General features: G+C 56.6%; 1 protein-coding gene across 2 annotated transcripts in view; it reads right to left on the reverse strand.

The window, feature by feature from the left end:
* Positions 1-6,285: 6,285 nt before the first annotated feature.
* SFXN5 (sideroflexin 5) overlaps positions 6,286-18,535 on the reverse strand; it is a 118,426-nt gene continuing 106,176 nt past the window's right edge. For both annotated transcript variants that reach the window (XM_061168781.1, XM_061168779.1), the window contains one exon: positions 6,286-6,850. In XM_061168781.1, coding sequence (XP_061024764.1) covers positions 6,773-6,850 — 78 coding nt within the window. In that variant the 3' untranslated portion in view covers positions 6,286-6,772. The remainder of the gene's footprint in view (positions 6,851-18,535) is intronic.

The raw sequence follows: 18,535 nt of genomic DNA on the forward strand, positions 1-18,535 counted from the left end.
CTGGACGGAGAGGGCCCCAGACAGGAGCTGTAGACTTTAGGAGCAAGAGGCCCACAGCCTGCAGGGGATTCTAGGGGGAATAAAGCCCCCAGTCTCACTCTCCTCCAATCCTCCAGTTTCCTGCCGTTGACTCCCGACGGCGGGAGCCAGACAGCGAGTGCTATGAGTCAGCCTCCTGGGACTGAGAGTAGGGGGAGAAGGTTGCAGAGTGGATCTGGAGGGGCCAGGGAAGCTAGCCTTCCCCCCCACCCCCGCTTCCCACCCTCAGACCCACACTGCCTGCATCCAACTCATTCTCTCCACTTGCCTCCTGTTATCAGCCAAGATCCTCCCTGCCCCTATGGGGACCTCACTTCTGGGTGGTTCTTCCTCTTTCCTGCCTTTACAGTCTCTTTCACTCTCACCCTTTAGAGTTTTGAGCTGCCCGAGAGTCTCCCTTCTAAAGCCCTCCCTTAGCCCCATGTGATGCTGCAGCCATCGTCATGTCTCTCTGCCCAACTCACAACCAAATCTCTTTAAAGAAGTCTCTGCGTTGGCAGTCAGTGGGAGTCCTGCTAACTTCTCAGCCCATGGAGATCTGCCTTTTGCCCCGACCACACTCCACTGAGACCATTCTCTTCAGGTCCTTCCAAGAGACACAGCCTGGTCTTCATCTTCCTTCAACTCTCAGCACCTATTAAATATGTGGACAACCTCTCCTACTTGAAGCATTCTCATCTCTTGTCCTCTGGGATACCACACTCTACTTATCTTCCTCTTACCTCTTGTATTAATCTGCTAGGGCTGCCATGACAAGCACTGCAGACTGGGTGGCTTAAACAACAGAAATTTATTTTCTCACAGTTCTAGAGGCTAGAAGTCTGAGATCAAAGTGCCAGCAGGGTTGTTTTCTTCTGAGGTTTTTCTCCTTGGCTTGCAGGTGGCTGTCTTCATGTTCACATGGTGTTCTCCCTCTATGCCTGTCTATGTCCAAACTTCCCCTTCTTATAAGGACACCAGTCATATTGGTAGGATTAGGGCCCATCCTAATTGATCTCATTTTAACTTAATTACCTCTTTAAAGATTGTACCTCCAAATAGAGTCACATTGCGAGATACCGGGGGTTGGGACTTCAACATACTGGGGGGACATAATTCAGTCCACAACACCTTTCTTGTAGCTGAGAGTCTTAGCAGGCCTCACAGATGGGGACTCCTTGAGGTTCCAAACCAGTCTTCCTCTTCTCCCCCCCACGTACTCCCCCTGAGTCACAGAGGTGGTTACCTCTGTTCCTTTAGCTCCAGGTACTCTCAATAAATGGATAACACGCCAATCTACACATCCAGTCCCACCCTGCCCCCTGAACTCCAGACAAGCACACTCTATTGTCTCCTGACATCTTGACTTGGTTATCTCATAGGAACCTCTAATAACTTGCAGAACAGAACATACCATCTTCTCTGCAGATTTGTTCTTCCTTCTCTGTTCCTAAGCTCTGAGAAGTGGCACCACCATCTATGTCCTCAGCTGCCCAAGCCAAGAACCTGGGGCCATCTTTGACTTTTCTCTGCCATCCTTTCCACAATCAATCGGCAAGAGCTAAGCAGTTCTGAATCTCTTCACTTCTCTCCATCCCCATCCCACCACCTGGCCAGGCCCCATCTTCCCTCACCTTGACTGCCACAGTGGCCTCTTCCCTGGTCTCCCCAGCAGTCTTGCCTTTTCACGCTACGCTCCACTCTGTTGACAGATGAATCTACTTCTCCACTTAAAGCCTCCAGTGGCTCCCAGCCTCCTTGGCGCTGCAGCCCCTGGCTCACTTATGTCTCCAGTGTCTTCCTGCAGATCACTTCTGGAGAGCGAGGGCCCTGCTGTACTGTCCCTCCCTCTGCCATGCTCACATGTGAAGAGGAGGAGAACCAGCTCAGGTGGCTGGGGACTGATGGCAGCCCCCTTCCCTCATTTACCCGCTGGATTTGCGTGGGGTCTTCAAGGGGGACATCTGGTGTCTCTGTCTGTCTGCCCATTTGTACACCTTCTCTTTCCCCATTTTGTTCTCTCCTTCCTCCTCTCTACCCTTCTGAAAGGCCCAGGGGACTGGGCTGCGGTGGGTCTCCCGATTCTTGCTCTGGCTGAGGCGGTGTCGTCGGAAAGGAGCCAGGCTCTGACCTGGACAGTCTGCCAGCACCTACCTCGGAATGGGACACGGAGAACAAACGCTTCTGGGCCACTGCCTGAGAGAGACACCTGGTACCGCAGGGAAGCACGTGCGGGTTAGGCCTTTCAGGGAATGGCTGAGACTCTCCCGTTTGGGGGGCTAACCAATGGCAGCAGAACGGGTGAGATGGCAGGGGCGGCAGCAGTTCTGGAGGACAGGGGAAGCCGGCTCCCCGGGGCCTCGGGAAAGGGTCACTCATCACTGCCCTCGTCTGCTAGCATTCTGACTCTCCTTCTAACCATGGCCTGAGTGGGAGGAGGGAGGCCCTAGGGGCCAGCGGATGGGGATGGGGCCAGGGGAAGCCACATTCCTGGAGTGTTAATGATCTCCGGGCTAGGCAGAAGCTGAGCCCCCAAACTAGCTAAAAACAACAAACAGCTCCCAGGAGGGATTTGTGTCTTTTCTGAGAGTCAAGGATTTCCATCCGGATGGGGGCCGTGGCCAGTGAGGCTCTTAGCAAAGAAATTCCCCAGAGACCAGAAGCCCCCTGACCTAAAAGTATCACTTTGAGAACGGACCCCTCCCCCATCCCTTTCCCCCCTCCCACCCTCCTAGGGAGGCCCAGCGCCCAGGCAAAGGGAGGCGGCAGCCCCCCGACACCTGGGAGGTGTGGGAGAAGCGTCTGGGTGCGTTCCTTACCTGGTCTCTTCCGTCCTTACACCAGTCCCCCGAGTGATGCTGTTCTTCATGTTTTATAGCTAAGGGACACCAAGGCTCTGCTGGAGATGTCCCATAAACATCCGACTGAATGAATGGGTGAATAAAGGAGGTGACTGGCTAGAAGTCACAGTCGGGCTGGGGCCAAACTGGGGCTGGAACCCAGGTCTGCCCTACCCCAGTCATGAACCCCACCTCCACTGCATGGTCCTCCTCGCAGAGGAGGCCATCAGCTTCTCCCTGCAGGCTGGGAAGATGCTTGGAGGTCCCAGAGACGAGGCCAGGTCTCACTCCCTCAGGAACTCTGGGAGCTGCCTGGAACTGGAGGAGCCAGAGCTGTCAGGAGGTGGCTGAGGCCTGGCCCTGAGGGACTGTGGAGGAGTTAGGAAGGGGCAGCGTTCCCAGGGATGGTGCCACGCACCACTGCCAATATCAGGTACCTTTCCACTGGGCTCAAACCTCTTCTCCCTGTGAAGTCCCTCCAGGACCCCAGGCAGTCCAGAATGCCCCTCCCATGCCTCCGCCCGAGTCCCCTGGATATTAGTAGCCGAGAATCTACCAAAATCCCTCCTCTACTCAATTCCTTGCAGTGGGGCCCTTAGTGAGCCCTCCACTCAGCCACCACTCTGTAAAGGGTCTTTCTGCAGAGTTTCAGCTCACCCGCTTTGTCCCGCCTCCTGCCTCACATGCCCCTCCGTCTTTTTGTCTCTCTTTCCCTTTGGGCCTCCTAGCAGGCCTGAGCCCTCCTGGAGCCTGGGTCTGCACCTTCCTCAGGGGCCTTTCCACGAAATCCTCAGTCAGCTCTTGGCTTGTTCCCACTGTTTCCCCACCCCTACCTCTCCCACGCACAATTCACAAAGCCAAGCCCTGATGCTTTAAATCCATCATTTATTGCCCACAGCTCATTAGTATTACATAAATCACAGAGATTGAGAAATTTTCTGAGAAGGTTAAAAAGACACTGCAAAGTCCCCTGGGAGTGGCCAAGGCATGTGTGCTGGTGTCTCACTCACACTGGCTCAGGGCTAGAAAACCACCTTGCTTCTGTCCACTGCCCTTGTCCTCTCAGGACGTCACCCTGCTCCCAGGCTAGAGGCCCAGGACAGGAGAACAGCTGGCTCACAGTCAGGAATTGGAAAAGGGGTCTGACATCTTGGGCTTTTAGTTCCTGTGCTCTCAGATTGCTCTCTGGAATAGGAGAAGGGCAACCCCAAGCCTGAGGGAATGTTTGAAGTGACCAGAGGAGGGTACACCAGGGCTAGAGAGAGAGCCAGTTGCAGGTGTGCCCTGTCTTCTGGCACAGCTGGGCCAGGCCCAGCCCTCAGTGGATCCCGGCTCAGCCTGCCCACCACCCCTAGTTATGAACCAATCTGCCCACGAGGCCTCCCTTCCTCTGTCCTCAGCAGAGTAGAGGACGGATGTTGGCCAAAAGCTTCCCCTCATGGTATTTTTTGCAGTCAGACCAGGACTGAGCAGCATGGTCGCCTGAACCTCCGTCCCAATTACCCTGAGCTACAAGGATCCTTTGCCACCCACCCCTCCCACTCCCCAGGAGAAACCCCCTTAGCTCACGTGAAACTGCATTGGGAGCATGACCGGAAAGCATCCAGGAGACAAAGTAAGTAGGTTATGAGATGCCGAGGCCACAGGGCTCCCAAGGCTCGGGCAGGGATGGGGCTGGGCAGGGGCAACCAGCACAGAGGCAGAGTTGGAAAGACCCCATCTCTGCCAGGCCCCTGGATGGGGTGGGAGTAGAGCTGGGGTGGGCAGTTTTGGTCCCAAGGTGAAGTGCAAAAGAACAAGACCCTATGAGAGGTGGGGCAAGGTGAGCTTGAAGTGAGCTTTTCAAAAGAGGACCCAGACATGCCCAGTCCCCAGTCATTGGCACATTCACATTATGGCAGGATTAGCTAAAAACGATCTGCCCCTCCAACACTGTGGTACCCCCTCTGCTCTTGTGTCCTCCATGCTTGTCTCTGCCGTCTCCTTTTCCTGATGGGCAGTGGGTGGGCTGCTCCTTAAGAGAGTGGGGAGCCCTCAGGGCAGCATCCTGCAGAGCTAGGTGGGAGGCACCAGGGCCTGCCTGGGTGGTGAGGGCAGCAGGGGCTTCTGAGGAGTGCGTGGTATCAATGCACCTCACAACTACCCTGCCCTAAAGATGGCAAGAGCCACCCATGGCCACGCCCTTGCCGTCCTGCAATAGCTTTTCCTGCAAGTGCTTGTGTTCATCTCCAGCCAGGTCTCTCCCCAGATGAAGTCACCAGGGAAGCAGAGGCCCTTTGGCTGCATATCAAGGGCTCCATTCAAGTTGGGGTCAGGTGAGGGATGCATGGAGGCCCAGGCTTCCTCTTTGTTTGGGCCTTTCAGATGGGGGTCAGGGGGCTTATCTTGTTCACCCCCACCTCAGGCCCTGCTTCCTCTGCAAAGCTCCTGTAGCACTCTCCCCTTTCCTCGCCTGCAAATGGGAGTCAGCAGCAAGGGGCCTCGGAGGCCCATGCAGGGTGAGAGGCAGCGGCATGAGCATGGGGGCCCACACTCAGGCCCAGGCATGCACGCTGCCTCTTCCCTCAGACCTGTAAAGTGTTTGGCAAAAGTCAAGTGCTCCAGGAATGTGTGTTCACATACAGAAGGGCAAGGTCCAGGTTCTGAGGCCAACAGCCGGCCATTTCCAAGGGAGCCTGCCCCATTCCCAGTCCAGTGTCCACGGTGGGGATATGCCTGGGATGCCCAGCACCTGAGCAGGACAGGCAAAGACAAAGTCTAGTTGGAAGAGCAGGTGGGAACCCCTCAATCCAGTCCTCTGGTTTCAGACAGGGAGTGGAGACTCAGCGAAGGTAGTGGACACGTCCAAGGTCACACAGCCCATTAGTGCCAGAGCTGGGGCCTGCTGCTCCTGGGTTGATGCTCTCAGGTAGATGCCTAGAGATCTGGGCTTTGCACTCTCAGGCACGAGACCCTCCTGCTCAGGAAATGGTGGGCTGGGTCAGGTGGCCCGGTGGCTGGAAAGGACAGCAGTCAGCCTGGCTCCAGCCCTACCCTCAGTCCCAACGCCCAGCTTCCAGCCTGTGCCTGGAAGGAAGATCTTCCCGCAGAGGGCAGAGTGCAGGCCACGGTTCCCGATAAGCATCGTTCTTTCTTAGGACTTCCTGCCTGGAGCTGGGGTCATCTCGGGGTCTCAAATGGATCAGGGCTCCGTGGAGGGTGACACCAGCCTCAGTGTGTCACTGGGTTTCATGCAGAGGAAGTGGTTCTGCAGGTGTGGCATGAAGGCTGGCCACACTCAGAGCCAGCTGCCCAAGGAGACTTCTAGAGGCCTCCAGTGCCCCTTGACTTCCTGGGCCACCTCCTGAGGAACTCAGTCACAGCTGGTTCATCCTGTGAAGTGTAGACTGCCTCCCCTCCCCTCCCTATTCCAGCCCAGCCCAGCCCAGCCCAGGGAGCTATCGGACCTGGCCACAGTAACATCTTAAATCTACCAGCCAGGCCACCAAGGCCACCAGGCCTACTCCTCCCACCACCTGTTGCATCCGGGCAGCTGCACCCAAGGCTTGATTCTGATAAAAAAGAAAAAGAAAAAAGAAACCAAAGTATAAAAGGATCCTAATCCTACCCCATGGGCACTCTACAATTTTTCAGCTTCACACATAATTGTGCTAAGTAGAGTTTTGAAAACCCCACGTAAGGCCCAGAAATGCACTTGATTATTTTTCATAGTAAATGTGTCAGAATTCCTCTCCCTTATGTTAAAGTGTGAATAGATTAGTCTCCCTACCACTGTCGGGGGAGGGCTCCCGCAGGTAGCCCAGGACTGGGGGGTCAGCTGGCCTCTCCCTGCAGGTGCAGCCCACGGGACTCCTTCCCTGCCCCCGACCCCCGGCCTGGACAACGCTCCGTTCCCCAGGCCGGCCGGCCACCGCTCACAGCCCCTTGTTGTACACCACTGTCCGGCTGCTCGTGGCCCGGGCAATCTCAGGCTCTAACTGGGTCGTTTCGATCTGAGAAGAAAGTGAGAACAGAGAGAGGAAAGGTGAGGGGGATGGGAGGGAAGGGGTGAGTGGGGAGCTGGGAGTAGCAGTTAGGACCACCTGGTGCCCACACTTCTCCCCTCTGCCCCCAGCACCCCAGCCAGGGCCCAGGTGTGCTGCCTAATGTTACATCTTCCTTCTTTACTGCTCTTCGGCCCAGGGGCTCACGATACCCCTTCCAGCCCAGGTCATGCCTCTTCCTCTGCCAGCACATCCATGTGGGGGAACGTCCTACCCTCTGAGTTCTCTGTCTCCCTCATCTCCAAGGACCTTGTCCCTGATGCTGCATAAATCACTCCCAGGACACACCCTGGGCCTGGTCACCCCCAGGGCTGCTCCATCCAGACTCTTTAAATCCAAACCCCGCCCTCTTGGACCCCACCATCCCCTGTCCTTCCAGCACCCCACTCACTCTCCCTATCCGTTTTCGGACCACCAAGACCCCAGCCCCAGACTCCCTACGGCTCAGTCTTCACATCCTCCCCCTCCAACCCAGATGCGAAGGGCCAACCACTTCAGCCTCTCCGAGCTGCAAGGCCCTTCTGGCCTAGACTGGCAGAAGCCCTGCTTTGGAGGAACCCAATTATGCATCTACCTTCTCTCCACTTAAACCTGACCACCTAGTGGAGACCACTCAACACTCACTGCCCCTGACTTTGGCTGGACCCTCACAGTGGCCAGACAATCCCCACCCCTGGGCCACATGGCCGGTCAGCTCCCTCTCCCGTTCTCCGCAGAGGTCACCTGAACCCTCCTCTGCTCTCCTCAGCCACGCCACCCTCAGCTCCCCACTCACCTTCCTACTTCGGAGGGAAACCAGAAGTCATCAGAAGACACCCCTCAGCTTCTCGGCAAACCAACGACCTACCTGTGTCCACGCTCTGCTCTGGACCTGCCCTCCAGCTGCCCCGCTGCGGCTATCCCTCCCCCCGAAGACCCCACTCTGGAGACCACTGTTGGACTGCCCTCCCTCCTTCCCACCTTTTCAGCCCACTGACTCCTGTTCATCAGCAGAGAACCTCCCATCCCACAGAACCTCCCCTTAACCCCATGTCATGCTCCAGCTACCAGCGGGTCTCTCTCCCCTCCAGCAGCCACGTTTCTTCAAGGCGTCGTCCACACTGGCCAGCACCACCTCCTCACCTCCCACTGACTCTCCAACCTGCAGCAAATCTGGCCTCTGTTCCTACCACGCTCCACAACAATCCTCCTCTCCAAGGTTACTGCCAGCTCCCTTTGTGTGGCACCCACTGGACACTTCTCAGAGTCTCAGGGTTCCTCTTCCCTGCACATAGCCCCACAGGTACTTAAACTCAACCCATCCAGAGCAGAACGGAATTCCTCATCTCCTCCTGCCCCACCCCTGCTAACCACACCGTCACCCAATGGTGCTCTGGCCGGAGACCCTGGGGCCTCCTGACCTCCACTCTCCTTCCCTCCCCTCAGGTCTCACCCACTCCAGTCCCTCCCCCACCACAGCCAGCGGGAGCCTTCTCAGCTGCAAGTCTGGCCATGCCTCTCTTTGTTATGAAATGGCTCATTGGCCCCACTGCCCTCCCGGACCCAGTGGGATCCCTGGATCCCTCAAGATCCAGCCCCTGCCTCCCCCTCACCACCCGGTCCCTTGGACTGGAGACACGGCACACCCACTTATCACCGTGCCTCAGACACACTGGGTTATCCCCACCCCGAGTCTTCGCCTGAGCTGCCCCTCTGCCACGTCCTCTCCTCCCCCACCCTGATTCCCTCAGCTTTAGACATCTTCCCTCATCCAGGCTGGGTACGGCCACCTCTCCAGCCCCAGTCTCCCCTGCACTTTGTATAGCCGTTGTAGCATGTGGTTCAAGGCGGCCCGATCACTCATCTCCCCCTTCTCCGCGTTAGATCACAAGCTCCATGAGGCAGCGAGTGTGTGATCTTGTTCATCCTGCATCCTCAGGGCCCAGTGCCGGGAGACAGTAGGTGTTCATAAGTGTTGAATCAATGAGCGGAAAGAAGACAGGCAGAGGGTACTGGGAGGTTGGGGTCCCCCTGGAGGCTCCACAGCCGCCCAGATGTTGATCTGCAGCTCCAGGGACTGATCTGGTGGGGACACCTGAGCCCCCAAACCTGAGGGAGCCGGGAGGGAGGCGCTACCTCTGTGGGGGGCTCCAGCCTGACACCTGCCCTGGACTGAGTCAAGGGAGCACCGGGCCTTTGAAACTCAGCTCGCTGAGCTTGGTCCCAGGTACCTGCTATACATCAAGACGTGGCAACCCTGGGCAGTAGGCAGGAGGTGCCGTAGACTGGACGGGCTTTTAGAGAACTCAGTCATGTCCGAGACCAGACAAGAGGGGATTCAGTGTGGACTACAGCTGGTGGGCCCGGTGAAGTTCCTGGAGAAGGGGGACCCTCTTCCTGTAGTCCCTGGTACCCCAATACCCAGGCCACTTGAGAGGGCCAAAGAGACAAGAGCTAGGCTCAGGGACCAGGCCTCTTCCCCACCCCCTCTCCTCAGACCACCTCCTCCCTCCATACCCCTGCCGGCCTCCGAGTCCCCTCCACCCCACCAGCTCTCCTCGTCCCCATGCTGCCACTGACACAATGCACAGCGCCCACGCTTAAAAATCTAAATGCTTTTGAAAATGTTTAACCTAGTTAGACAAATTAGCAAAAATTTGTGCAAAACAATTTAGGTATTTAAAATATTCAATGTTTTTAAAAAACTGGAAAACTGTTCTTAGCTTTCAGCTGCAAAAACCAACAAAATATAACATCCCAGCAATCTTACCATGAGGTGTAACATAACCCTTCGGGAAAGCTGTTAAACAGCTACTGAGGCATCCTGGGAAATAGCACTTCATTTATTCAAATGCACATATGTCAGGCTTTTGCACCATATGTCATTCCAAGCTATTTACAGTAATAATTAAATCTTAATCAACGTTTAACCTCTGTAAAATGTTTGAAGAATCCTAATCACCCTTCAGACTGCACTAATGAAGGAGAAATATATAAACATAAAAGGAAAATGATGCATAGATATCACGCTGGAAAGAACAGTAATTGCAAAATTGTATTTCTTTTAAATATAATCAGTAAATGATGTAAAGTAAGCCAAGGAGTATTTTAAGTTAAGACATCTTGGATGTCAGAGGTGTGAGCAGCTAATTTTGTTCTGCTACCCATAACAGATGTAGCATATTTTATTTTAGTGCCATTATTAGCAACTTCCCATGCCGGCTTTCACTGAAGCACTGAGGCCCGCATTAAAATCGGAGAGGCTGCTCACCACCACAGTGGAGGACCACGGGCCAGGGCCACGGCCTACTCGGCCCGTTCCCTGGAGAGCACTGGCCCTGGTGGAGACCGAGGCCTCACCCTCCCAGCGGGGCTGTTGCAGACCCAGGCTCGCCACTGTGCTGAGGGCAGCAGGTAGGAGGGAAGCAGGGGGGGAGACGCCGGCAATGGGAAGGTTGCGGGGGAGGGCAGTGGACGAGGCCCTCAACTCAGGAGCAGGCGTTTAGGGACAGAGCTGGCATCTAAGGCTTTTCCTCTCATTTCAATTCCATCGGCCCTCAAGTCAGCAGATGTTCATAGCTGCCAACTCCATACACCAGGGCTGGGCACACAGAGATGGACCAGAGCAGCCCATGCCCTTGAGAAGCTTCAAGTCTAGGGAAGGAGTCAGAAAGGCAAGCAGATGGATCCCAGAGAGACAAACCAAGTGCCATGGAAACTGGGAGGGGGTGGGGGTTACCGTGCATTGATGAAAGAACAAGGAAGGAAGACTTCTCAGAGGAGGGAGGCCAGGAAGAAACAGAAGGTTTTGATAAGGGAGGGCAGGAAAGGCTTGCTGGGGAAGAGAAAAGCATAAGCTGGCCAGCATGGCATGTCTGGTGTGGGCAATGCTGGGCAGGCTGGGAATGTGGCAGGAAATGGAGGTGGGGCTGGGGCAGGCAGGTCCCTGTAGGCCACATGAAGGTGTCAGCATTTTACCCGAGGGCAATGGGGAGTCACGGAAGGATTCTGAGCAGGGGTGGTCCAAGATACCTGTCTCGCTGGTGGTGGTGAGCATGGAGGATGGACTGGAGAGGTGAGTGAGGGGGCAGCTGAGGGAATCAGAGAGAGGTGGCAGGTCCTGCCCTATGATGCTGCCAGTGGGGGCTGACAGGAGGGTGTGCTGGGGATCCTTTCTGAGACGAAATCCATAGGAGTTGATGACCAATTCCATGTGGGGGTGAGAGGGAGGTGTCGAAGATGACTGTGCGTTGGATGATTCCTAATTCTAGCTCAGGAGCCTGGGTGGCTGGTGACGCCGTTCTCAGAGGCAGGGGAATATGGGGGGGGGGGTCAGGGTGGGAGGGTGGCAGGCCTGGGTCCCCCAGGTTGAGAAGCCGGTGAGGCAGACAGGTCTCGGGAGAGGAGCTCTGGGCAGGGGCCTGGGCAGAAGAGTGAGCCCTGGATATGTGAGCGCAGCCAGAGCCCCAGAGTGGAGGAGTTGCCCAGAAGAGCAGATGGCAGGGGAGGGCGCCAGGCCTGGGGAACAGGCACATTTGAGGGGCGGGTATAGGGAACAAGCCCATGATGGCGGCCTTGGGGGACCAGCCCAAGGGGCGGTGGCAGTGACGGAGGGCACCACAGACAACAGGCAGCATGGCAATGCCAGGCAAACAGAGTTTCCAAGTGGCCCCGGTGAGGGCTGAGAGGCTTTGGTCTTTGGTCTTGGCAGAGGGATTTTGGTGGGATTTGGTGACCCCCTAGAGTCCAGATTTCCTAACCCTCACTCAGCCTCTCACTTCCATCCTGGGCCAATTCAACTGGTCATTCGTTAAGACCTCTCTAGTTCTCTGACCATAGCTGGGGGTTGAGCCAATGGCTCACCGTCTCGAGGGCTCATGGATGTTGGGACCACTGAGGGTCCTCACCACTGGGCTCAGCGGAGGAAGCTGGGGCAGGGACCCCCATGCTGCCTACCCCTTGAAGATCACCTCTCTGAGGTGTGGGGGGCCTGAGTCCCCTCCACAGAAATCACATCCAGGGCTGTGCTGGTAAATGAATGAGATTCAAGTACTGAGTGAGGGCAACTAACCAGCTTCAGGGTCCCAGAGGTAGGGACAGGGTGTGTGTTCCCTTGGGGTCTCCCTGCTATTTGGGGTAAGGGAAGAAGCGGAAGCCGGCTCCATGTGCTGTGTCAGCAGCAGAACAAATGGTGTGGTGGCCACAGTGGCTCTGAGGTGGGCTGTGGACAGAGGGAGATCCCAAGGCCAAGCGAGAGGAGCGGATACTGCAAGGAGGGGTCACTATCATCAGCCCAGAAAAGATTAGAGCCCCAGGGTAGTAGGCCAAGGGCAGGGGCTTGACCACAGATGAGCTCTGAGGGGCCTCCTCTGGGGAGAAGGTGACAAGGAGAAGGAAGGCTGGGCAAGGAGTGGCAACAGGGAGAAGGGGTGACCCAGTCCAGGCAGCCAGTGGGGGGCCAGCAGGAACCTGTGGGTCCCTCCATTCATCTGGTGAACTCCTCCCCAGGTGCCTGATGGCCAGTCATCAGGGGACCTCGAGGGAAGGCAGGGTCTGGGATGAGGAGCCAGAGCCCTGGCTGAAGTGATCAGTCAGCACTGGTTGATGGTACCCCCCAGCCCCAGAACTGGGGGTGCCAAGAAGACGTGGGCCTGTTGGAAACGGCTCGCTTTGCCATGACATGAGCAGTATTGCCCTGCTAGCACTCCCTGACTCCCAGGCAGAACCTGCACCCTGGCTGCCAGACAGCTTCACCCGGATGCCCTCCCCTCTCAGACCCTAACCCTAACCCTAACCCTATCAGAGCCCCAAACCCCAGCCTCCAGACCCAGCTCAGACCCTGCTGCCCCTTGTAGCAGATAGCCCCAGATTTCGGGTTGCATCTAAGGTCAGAGGCAGCAAACACAAAGCACGAGCCTCTCTGGAGCACCCCCAGGCCCAGCTGGCCCCAGAGCCCCCTAGAGCAGCCTGAAGGGCTTCCTTTGTGGCGCTGGAAGGGTTAACCCTGAGCTATTTGCCTCTGTCTCCTGGCTCATCTTGGGTGGGGGGCCAGAGTCAGGAATGCATTTGGGATCACCTCTGCCTCTGCAGCCTCAGAGCACACACACACCTGCAGCCAGCAGCCAGCAGATAGTTTACATATTTGAACCTGGAGCTAAGGTGCCGAGACATAAACAGGAAACTGGATCCCCGGCCTGTGCCCCATTTTCAGGGGCTTTTACCTACTACAAAGAAGTTCCTCCTACTTGCCTTTCTTCTGGTGGCTTTTCTGCCTCCTTTTCAAAGGCATTGGGCTGGGGGGTGGGGTGTTCAGCGTGACCCTGTGACATGGCTCAAAGCGGCCTCCTGCTCCTGGCCAGGGGTCTGGGCCTCTGAGGGTCCGCAGGTGGTGGCGACATTGACACAGGTCCAAAGCCCAGGCCGGCACCTGGCTGACCCTGTGTGCCTGAGGCCTCTGCCAGGTCCGGAACCAACTTGCCTACTGGGCGGCCACATACCACCCTCTGTCACCAGGGCTAGGTGGGCCTCAGGTCCTGCTCAGATACACACGTCCAGGCCTGAGTGTTATCCTGCGTGTCCTTGGAGGACAGGAGTGTTAGGCCGGAGCTGGGGAACAGCTGAGGCCTGAGCCTAGATCCGTGGGGCAGGCCTCTGGTGCTGGCTCTGGGCTCCCACTGCCTTCGCAGTGAATGTCAGACTCCTTGGCTGGACACTCAGGGTCTTCTGCGACCTTCTCCAGCTTCCTCACCCGCTGGCTGCTCTCATGCCCAGTACGTTGTACGCGTAGGCTTTGAGGCCTAATCCTCCAGGAAGCTTCCCCTGATCTTCGCAGACCAAATCCATTGCTGCTGCCTCCGGTGCCCCCGGCCGATTACACCCCCAGCTGCAGGCCAGCTGTGAATACAGGGGCGCCCCCACCCCACCCCAGCGTGAGCCACTCAGGGTAGCTCAAGTCACCCTGTGCCATGTGCATAGTCGGCCCTCGGTAAAAGTTGAATCAAACTGAACTGCACTCCCTAAGTTCAGGGATCCTTATCTTATACTTTTCCATCCCCCCTGTGCGATGTGCACCCACGGAATGCTCGGACCACCCCCTCCCCCCATTTTGGAGCTTTGCACTGTTCCTGGGTGCCCTCTGGTGGACCAAACTCAGAATCATTCTCTGTCCTCCATCTTCTCAAGGTCTCAGTTTCCCCACATGTGAGGTGGAAAGATTTTTCTACTCCTGGGGCTGGGATGTGGATAATACCAAGAAATGGATGAGAAGGCCCTTTGGAGGCTTAGAAAACCTGCTAAAGGAAGGCAGGACCCCGTGGCTATCCCACCGGCAGGCCGGGTCTTGCTCGCCTGTGTCTCCTCATGGCTCACAGGGCCGAGCGCTTGCTGTGGGCCAGGCAAGTTCTAAATACTTCACACATACGGATGCATTTAATCCTCTCAGCAGAAGCTTTGCACAACCAAGCCTCCTCCCTCCCTGTCCTCTATTCAGCTAGGTGTTTTAGAAGGTCCTAGAAAGAACTGGGGAGGGATGGGCTGAGAGGTGGCCCTGCTGAGGCCTGTCACCGGGGCATGTGTGCGCATGTTCGTGCACGTGCTCGTGTGTGGGCCTGCATGCACGCGCAGGTTTGGGGTGGGGGTGTGTGGAACAGGCAACGTGACAGGTGGCGTTGGCGTTCCTGGGCTCCAAGCGGCTTTGCCATTCCCATCCGTCCCTCCTGGGGGGTCCTGTGGGCAAACTCCAAGAAAGCAGCGGGCAGGGAGGCGGCAGATTTCTGATGGCAAAAATAGCCCGCTTCAGAGTTCAATAGGGACTGATTAAAGCAGTAAAGGAGAAAAGCCCCAAACAAGCATCTCCAAGCAAAGTAGGAGAAGGATTTGAGATTGGAGGGGAGGAGCCACGTGCTCTGGGAGATGGTGAATCTCTGTGGACTCAAGAGGGACACACTACCCCCTAGACATTGCTTCTGGCCTCATATCAGCCCTGGAAGAGTGGGAGAAGCAGGAAGCAATGAAGTCAAGGTGAGCCCAGGTGAGCCATGCTCTGTATTAGGTGTTGATAAATGGTGCCAGTTCTCAGTCTTAGGGACACCCTACGAGTCAAGGGATGGAGAAAGAACTGTTGTCCTGGGGAGGGAGATGGGACGCAGGAAACACATGCGACCAGAGTCTACATGTGTGGGGAGAGACAGATCCTAGGGGGGCTCATCAGGGAGGACTTCCTGGAGGAGGGACCTCTTCTAGAACAGCTTGAATGTGGACCTGAGCTCATTCCCAACTCTTCCCTATTCTTGGTTGGGAGTTCAAATGCTTTCTCAGAGAAATGGAGGCAAGCTGGGGGAGACATTTGCTTCTGCTAGGTCACAGCTCCCGGCCAAGCTGGTTCATCAAAACTACCATTTTCTTCAGGGCTGGTGATGGGGAGAGAGATGGTGGAGGTTCTGGTACCCACTGGGAGTACCCACATTCTTTTCACATACAGGGACGATGTGCCTCTTTGTTTCGTAACTATGGAAGCTGGAAGGGGGAGCTGGAAGAAGTAGTGGAGTGAGCAGGGGCATGGCTGAGCTGGACCTTCAGGTACCTCATCTACAGCATGCGTGTGACCTCTAAGAGCCAACCTCTGGGGCCAGGGTGACTAGTGTGAGGACATAAGGAGGGCTTATGTTTCTGGTTCTCTGGACCCTCCAGGGCTGAGGTGAGGAGGGGCTGGGCTGAGAGGGAGGGGCTTGGGGGGTTAGCAGGGCTGACAGGGGAGGTTCTGAGCAGCAAGCCCTGGGGGGCTCAGATGCTGCCTTTTCTTCCAGTCAAGGTGTCTGGCAGAAGCTGGAGGGGCAGAGGGAGGGTGGGGAGGGGGTCCTCTGCTGAGGTGTCAGGGAAGGCCAAAGGGCAGGGGCCAGCAAACCAACAGCCGACAATAGACAACTGCAGGGCAACAACCCTCGCTGCCAGTGAACCTGACTCCTTGGCCTCACGTGGACCCTGCAAAACTGGTGCCGGGGGGAGAGACACACACACTCGAGGAGCCCCTAGCCCTACGGCAGCAGCCCAGCCCCATCTTGCCTGTGCCCCCACCTCAGCCCCTATTGCTGCTGGGAGGACAGAGGAGCTGAATGAGGGTCCAGGGGCTAGAAGACATGTTCCAAGGAAGGTTCTGCCCACTCGCCATTCAGCACCATTCATAAGCCACACCTGGCCCGAGAGGGTGGCACAGCCACGCTGCCGGAGAGGCATCCAAGGGTCAGCAGCTGACTTAAGGTCACACAGCCCGCCATCGGCTCTCCCTGCTCTAGTACCAGGGGCCGGTCTCATGGTTTCACTTCCAGAATCCTCATGGGCGGAACCAGGAGAAAGCTTACGTACAACACCTTATCTTATGGCAGGGGAAACTGAGGTCTTTAGGGTGAAGACCAAGGTCATACAGAGAGTTGAGGTTGGGGGATGCCAGCCAGACGGGAGGAGGGCAGACCTGGGGCATGTGTGGCGGCCCCCGGCCTGAGCCCCACCTAGGGACAGGGCGGAGCCCCCAGGGGCCCCCATACCCACAGCCTCACTCATCCACAGAAAAGCCCCAACTTTTCCTGTGGGCACATTTCAACCTCACCAAATCAGCTAATTATTGACAGTTGGTGAAGAGGAGATTTCACTTTTTCCTCCTGTTAAACTGCTCCTAATTAGTTCCCTGTCACCATGGCTGGCTCGCCCGCCCGCCGCTCGCCGTCGGTAATCCCGCTGCACAGTGTCTCATTAACCTTTTGCTCCTCTCCTGCCGCCTGCCAACAAGATGAAGACAAAAACAGATTGTCGAACAATGGCACCGGCTTGTATGTGCAGCCCAGTTCCCCAGCCTCCCCCCCTCCCAGAGCTCCCGGGGGGAATCGCGAGGGAAAGAGAGGGGAATGGGGTGGGGGAGAGCCCAGAGGAATCGAGGGAGAGAGGCACAAAGAGAGAGGGAAACAGGCAGGGCCATGGGCAGGGTACTTGGCCAAGGTACTGCTTCTTGAACCTTAACGAGGTTCATTAAATGGGATTGGAAGCGCTCCCAGGTGGGGAACACCGGCTGTCAGAATTGGAGGGAGGTTCACCGTCCCCAGGTCCAGCCTCTTGTGGCAGCCAAGCCCATGGGCCCAGAGACTGGACCTTGGACATCTCCCTCGAGGAAGCTGAGACACCAGCATGCGTGTTTGTGTGTGTGTGTGTGTGTGTGCGCGCATGCATGTGTACGTCTGGGGGAGGACAGAGATGACCACATTGGCCTGGAGCCCAGAGCCCCAATCTCCAGAGAGGACAGGGCCAGAAAGGTCACCACAAATCAGGCCCCACATGCCACAGGGAGGCCTCTGCAACCCGCCTGACCCAGCACAGCCCTGGGCAAGCTCCAACACAGCCCTCTCCTTCCCATCATAGCTGCACCATCACCTGACATTCCTTGGTTATTTGGCTTCTGTCTGCACCCCCAGAACAGAGGCTCCCTGAGAACAGGGGGCTATGACATGGCCCTCCAAGTTCAAGAAAAAGGGGAAATCACCCCAGTATCTGGGTGCAGACGGGCCCGTCCATGCCTGGCTGAGCTGACCTTGGCCAATGCCCTACAGCCTTAATCTGAAGGTCACAGGGTCCACCGGGGCAGACCCCACACTCCCGGCGACAGGACCGGGGCTCAGAAGGGAGGCCAGACCTTGCTCCCCTGTCCTCACACCCAAGTTTCTAAGGAGGCTCCCTACCCAAACTGCTGGCCCATAGACCCCCTACCCCCGCCTCCTGCCTCAGCTCTGGGTTAGAGAACAAAGGCACAAACACCTACTTCAGAAGGTCCCTGTGAACCTGAACATGGATTCCCCATGAAGGAGGAGGGCTGGGTGAGGGCACTGGAATGTTCCTACCGATAAATTAGCAAGGAGCCATCTGGGGTTCAGACTTGGGCCTTCTCATTTTATAGCGAGATGGGGGTGGGCTGAGGAGGGTTATGGAATCCTTTTGTGGGTACAGAGCCTATCCCATCATTACCAACTTTGGACGTTGGGCAAGGTCCTTAACCTTGATGGGCCTCAGTTGTCTCATTTGCAAACGTGGAATAATACTGGTACGAACCTCACAGGACTGTCATGTTCTGGATCCGCATTTTACCACCACAGTCAACCAGGCCCTTGTACTTACTGGACCCCAGGACCCCTTGGAGGCCATGCCTTTCCACCCTGGGCCGTGTGATTGCTTCCCCATCACTGCCTTTTCTCCAGGCCCCCAACCCCCCATCTCACAGAACACCAATAAGTGAAATTTTCTTTGCTGTTCTCCAATGGCTTCCCATCCCTGAGTTCATTTCTCTGAACAAAGAGAGAAACCGGACTGCCATTTTGCCTCCTCGACTGCCTTGTCCAGCCACACCCCCCGCTTGCCAAGTCTTGTCAACTCCTTCTAGTCCCCTCGGCAGCAGCTCACCTGCAGGGAGCCCCCTCCTCCTCGAAATGCCCTTGTCCCCAGTGTCCATGAAACTGCTCGTCGGGGCTCTCCCCTGCCTGCTCCTGCCCTTTTTAAACAGCTTTTCTTCCTCCTACAGAGACCTCAACCCTTCCAGGACTTCAGTCCCCCCCCATGCATCAAAGGTTCCATGTTCCCCAGCCAAAATCTGGCCCCAGAGCCTGAGACACACACATCTAA

The sequence above is a fragment of the Eubalaena glacialis genome, chromosome 14 (assembly GCF_028564815.1).
Source record: "Eubalaena glacialis isolate mEubGla1 chromosome 14, mEubGla1.1.hap2.+ XY, whole genome shotgun sequence".
NCBI lineage: Eukaryota > Metazoa > Chordata > Mammalia > Artiodactyla > Balaenidae > Eubalaena > Eubalaena glacialis.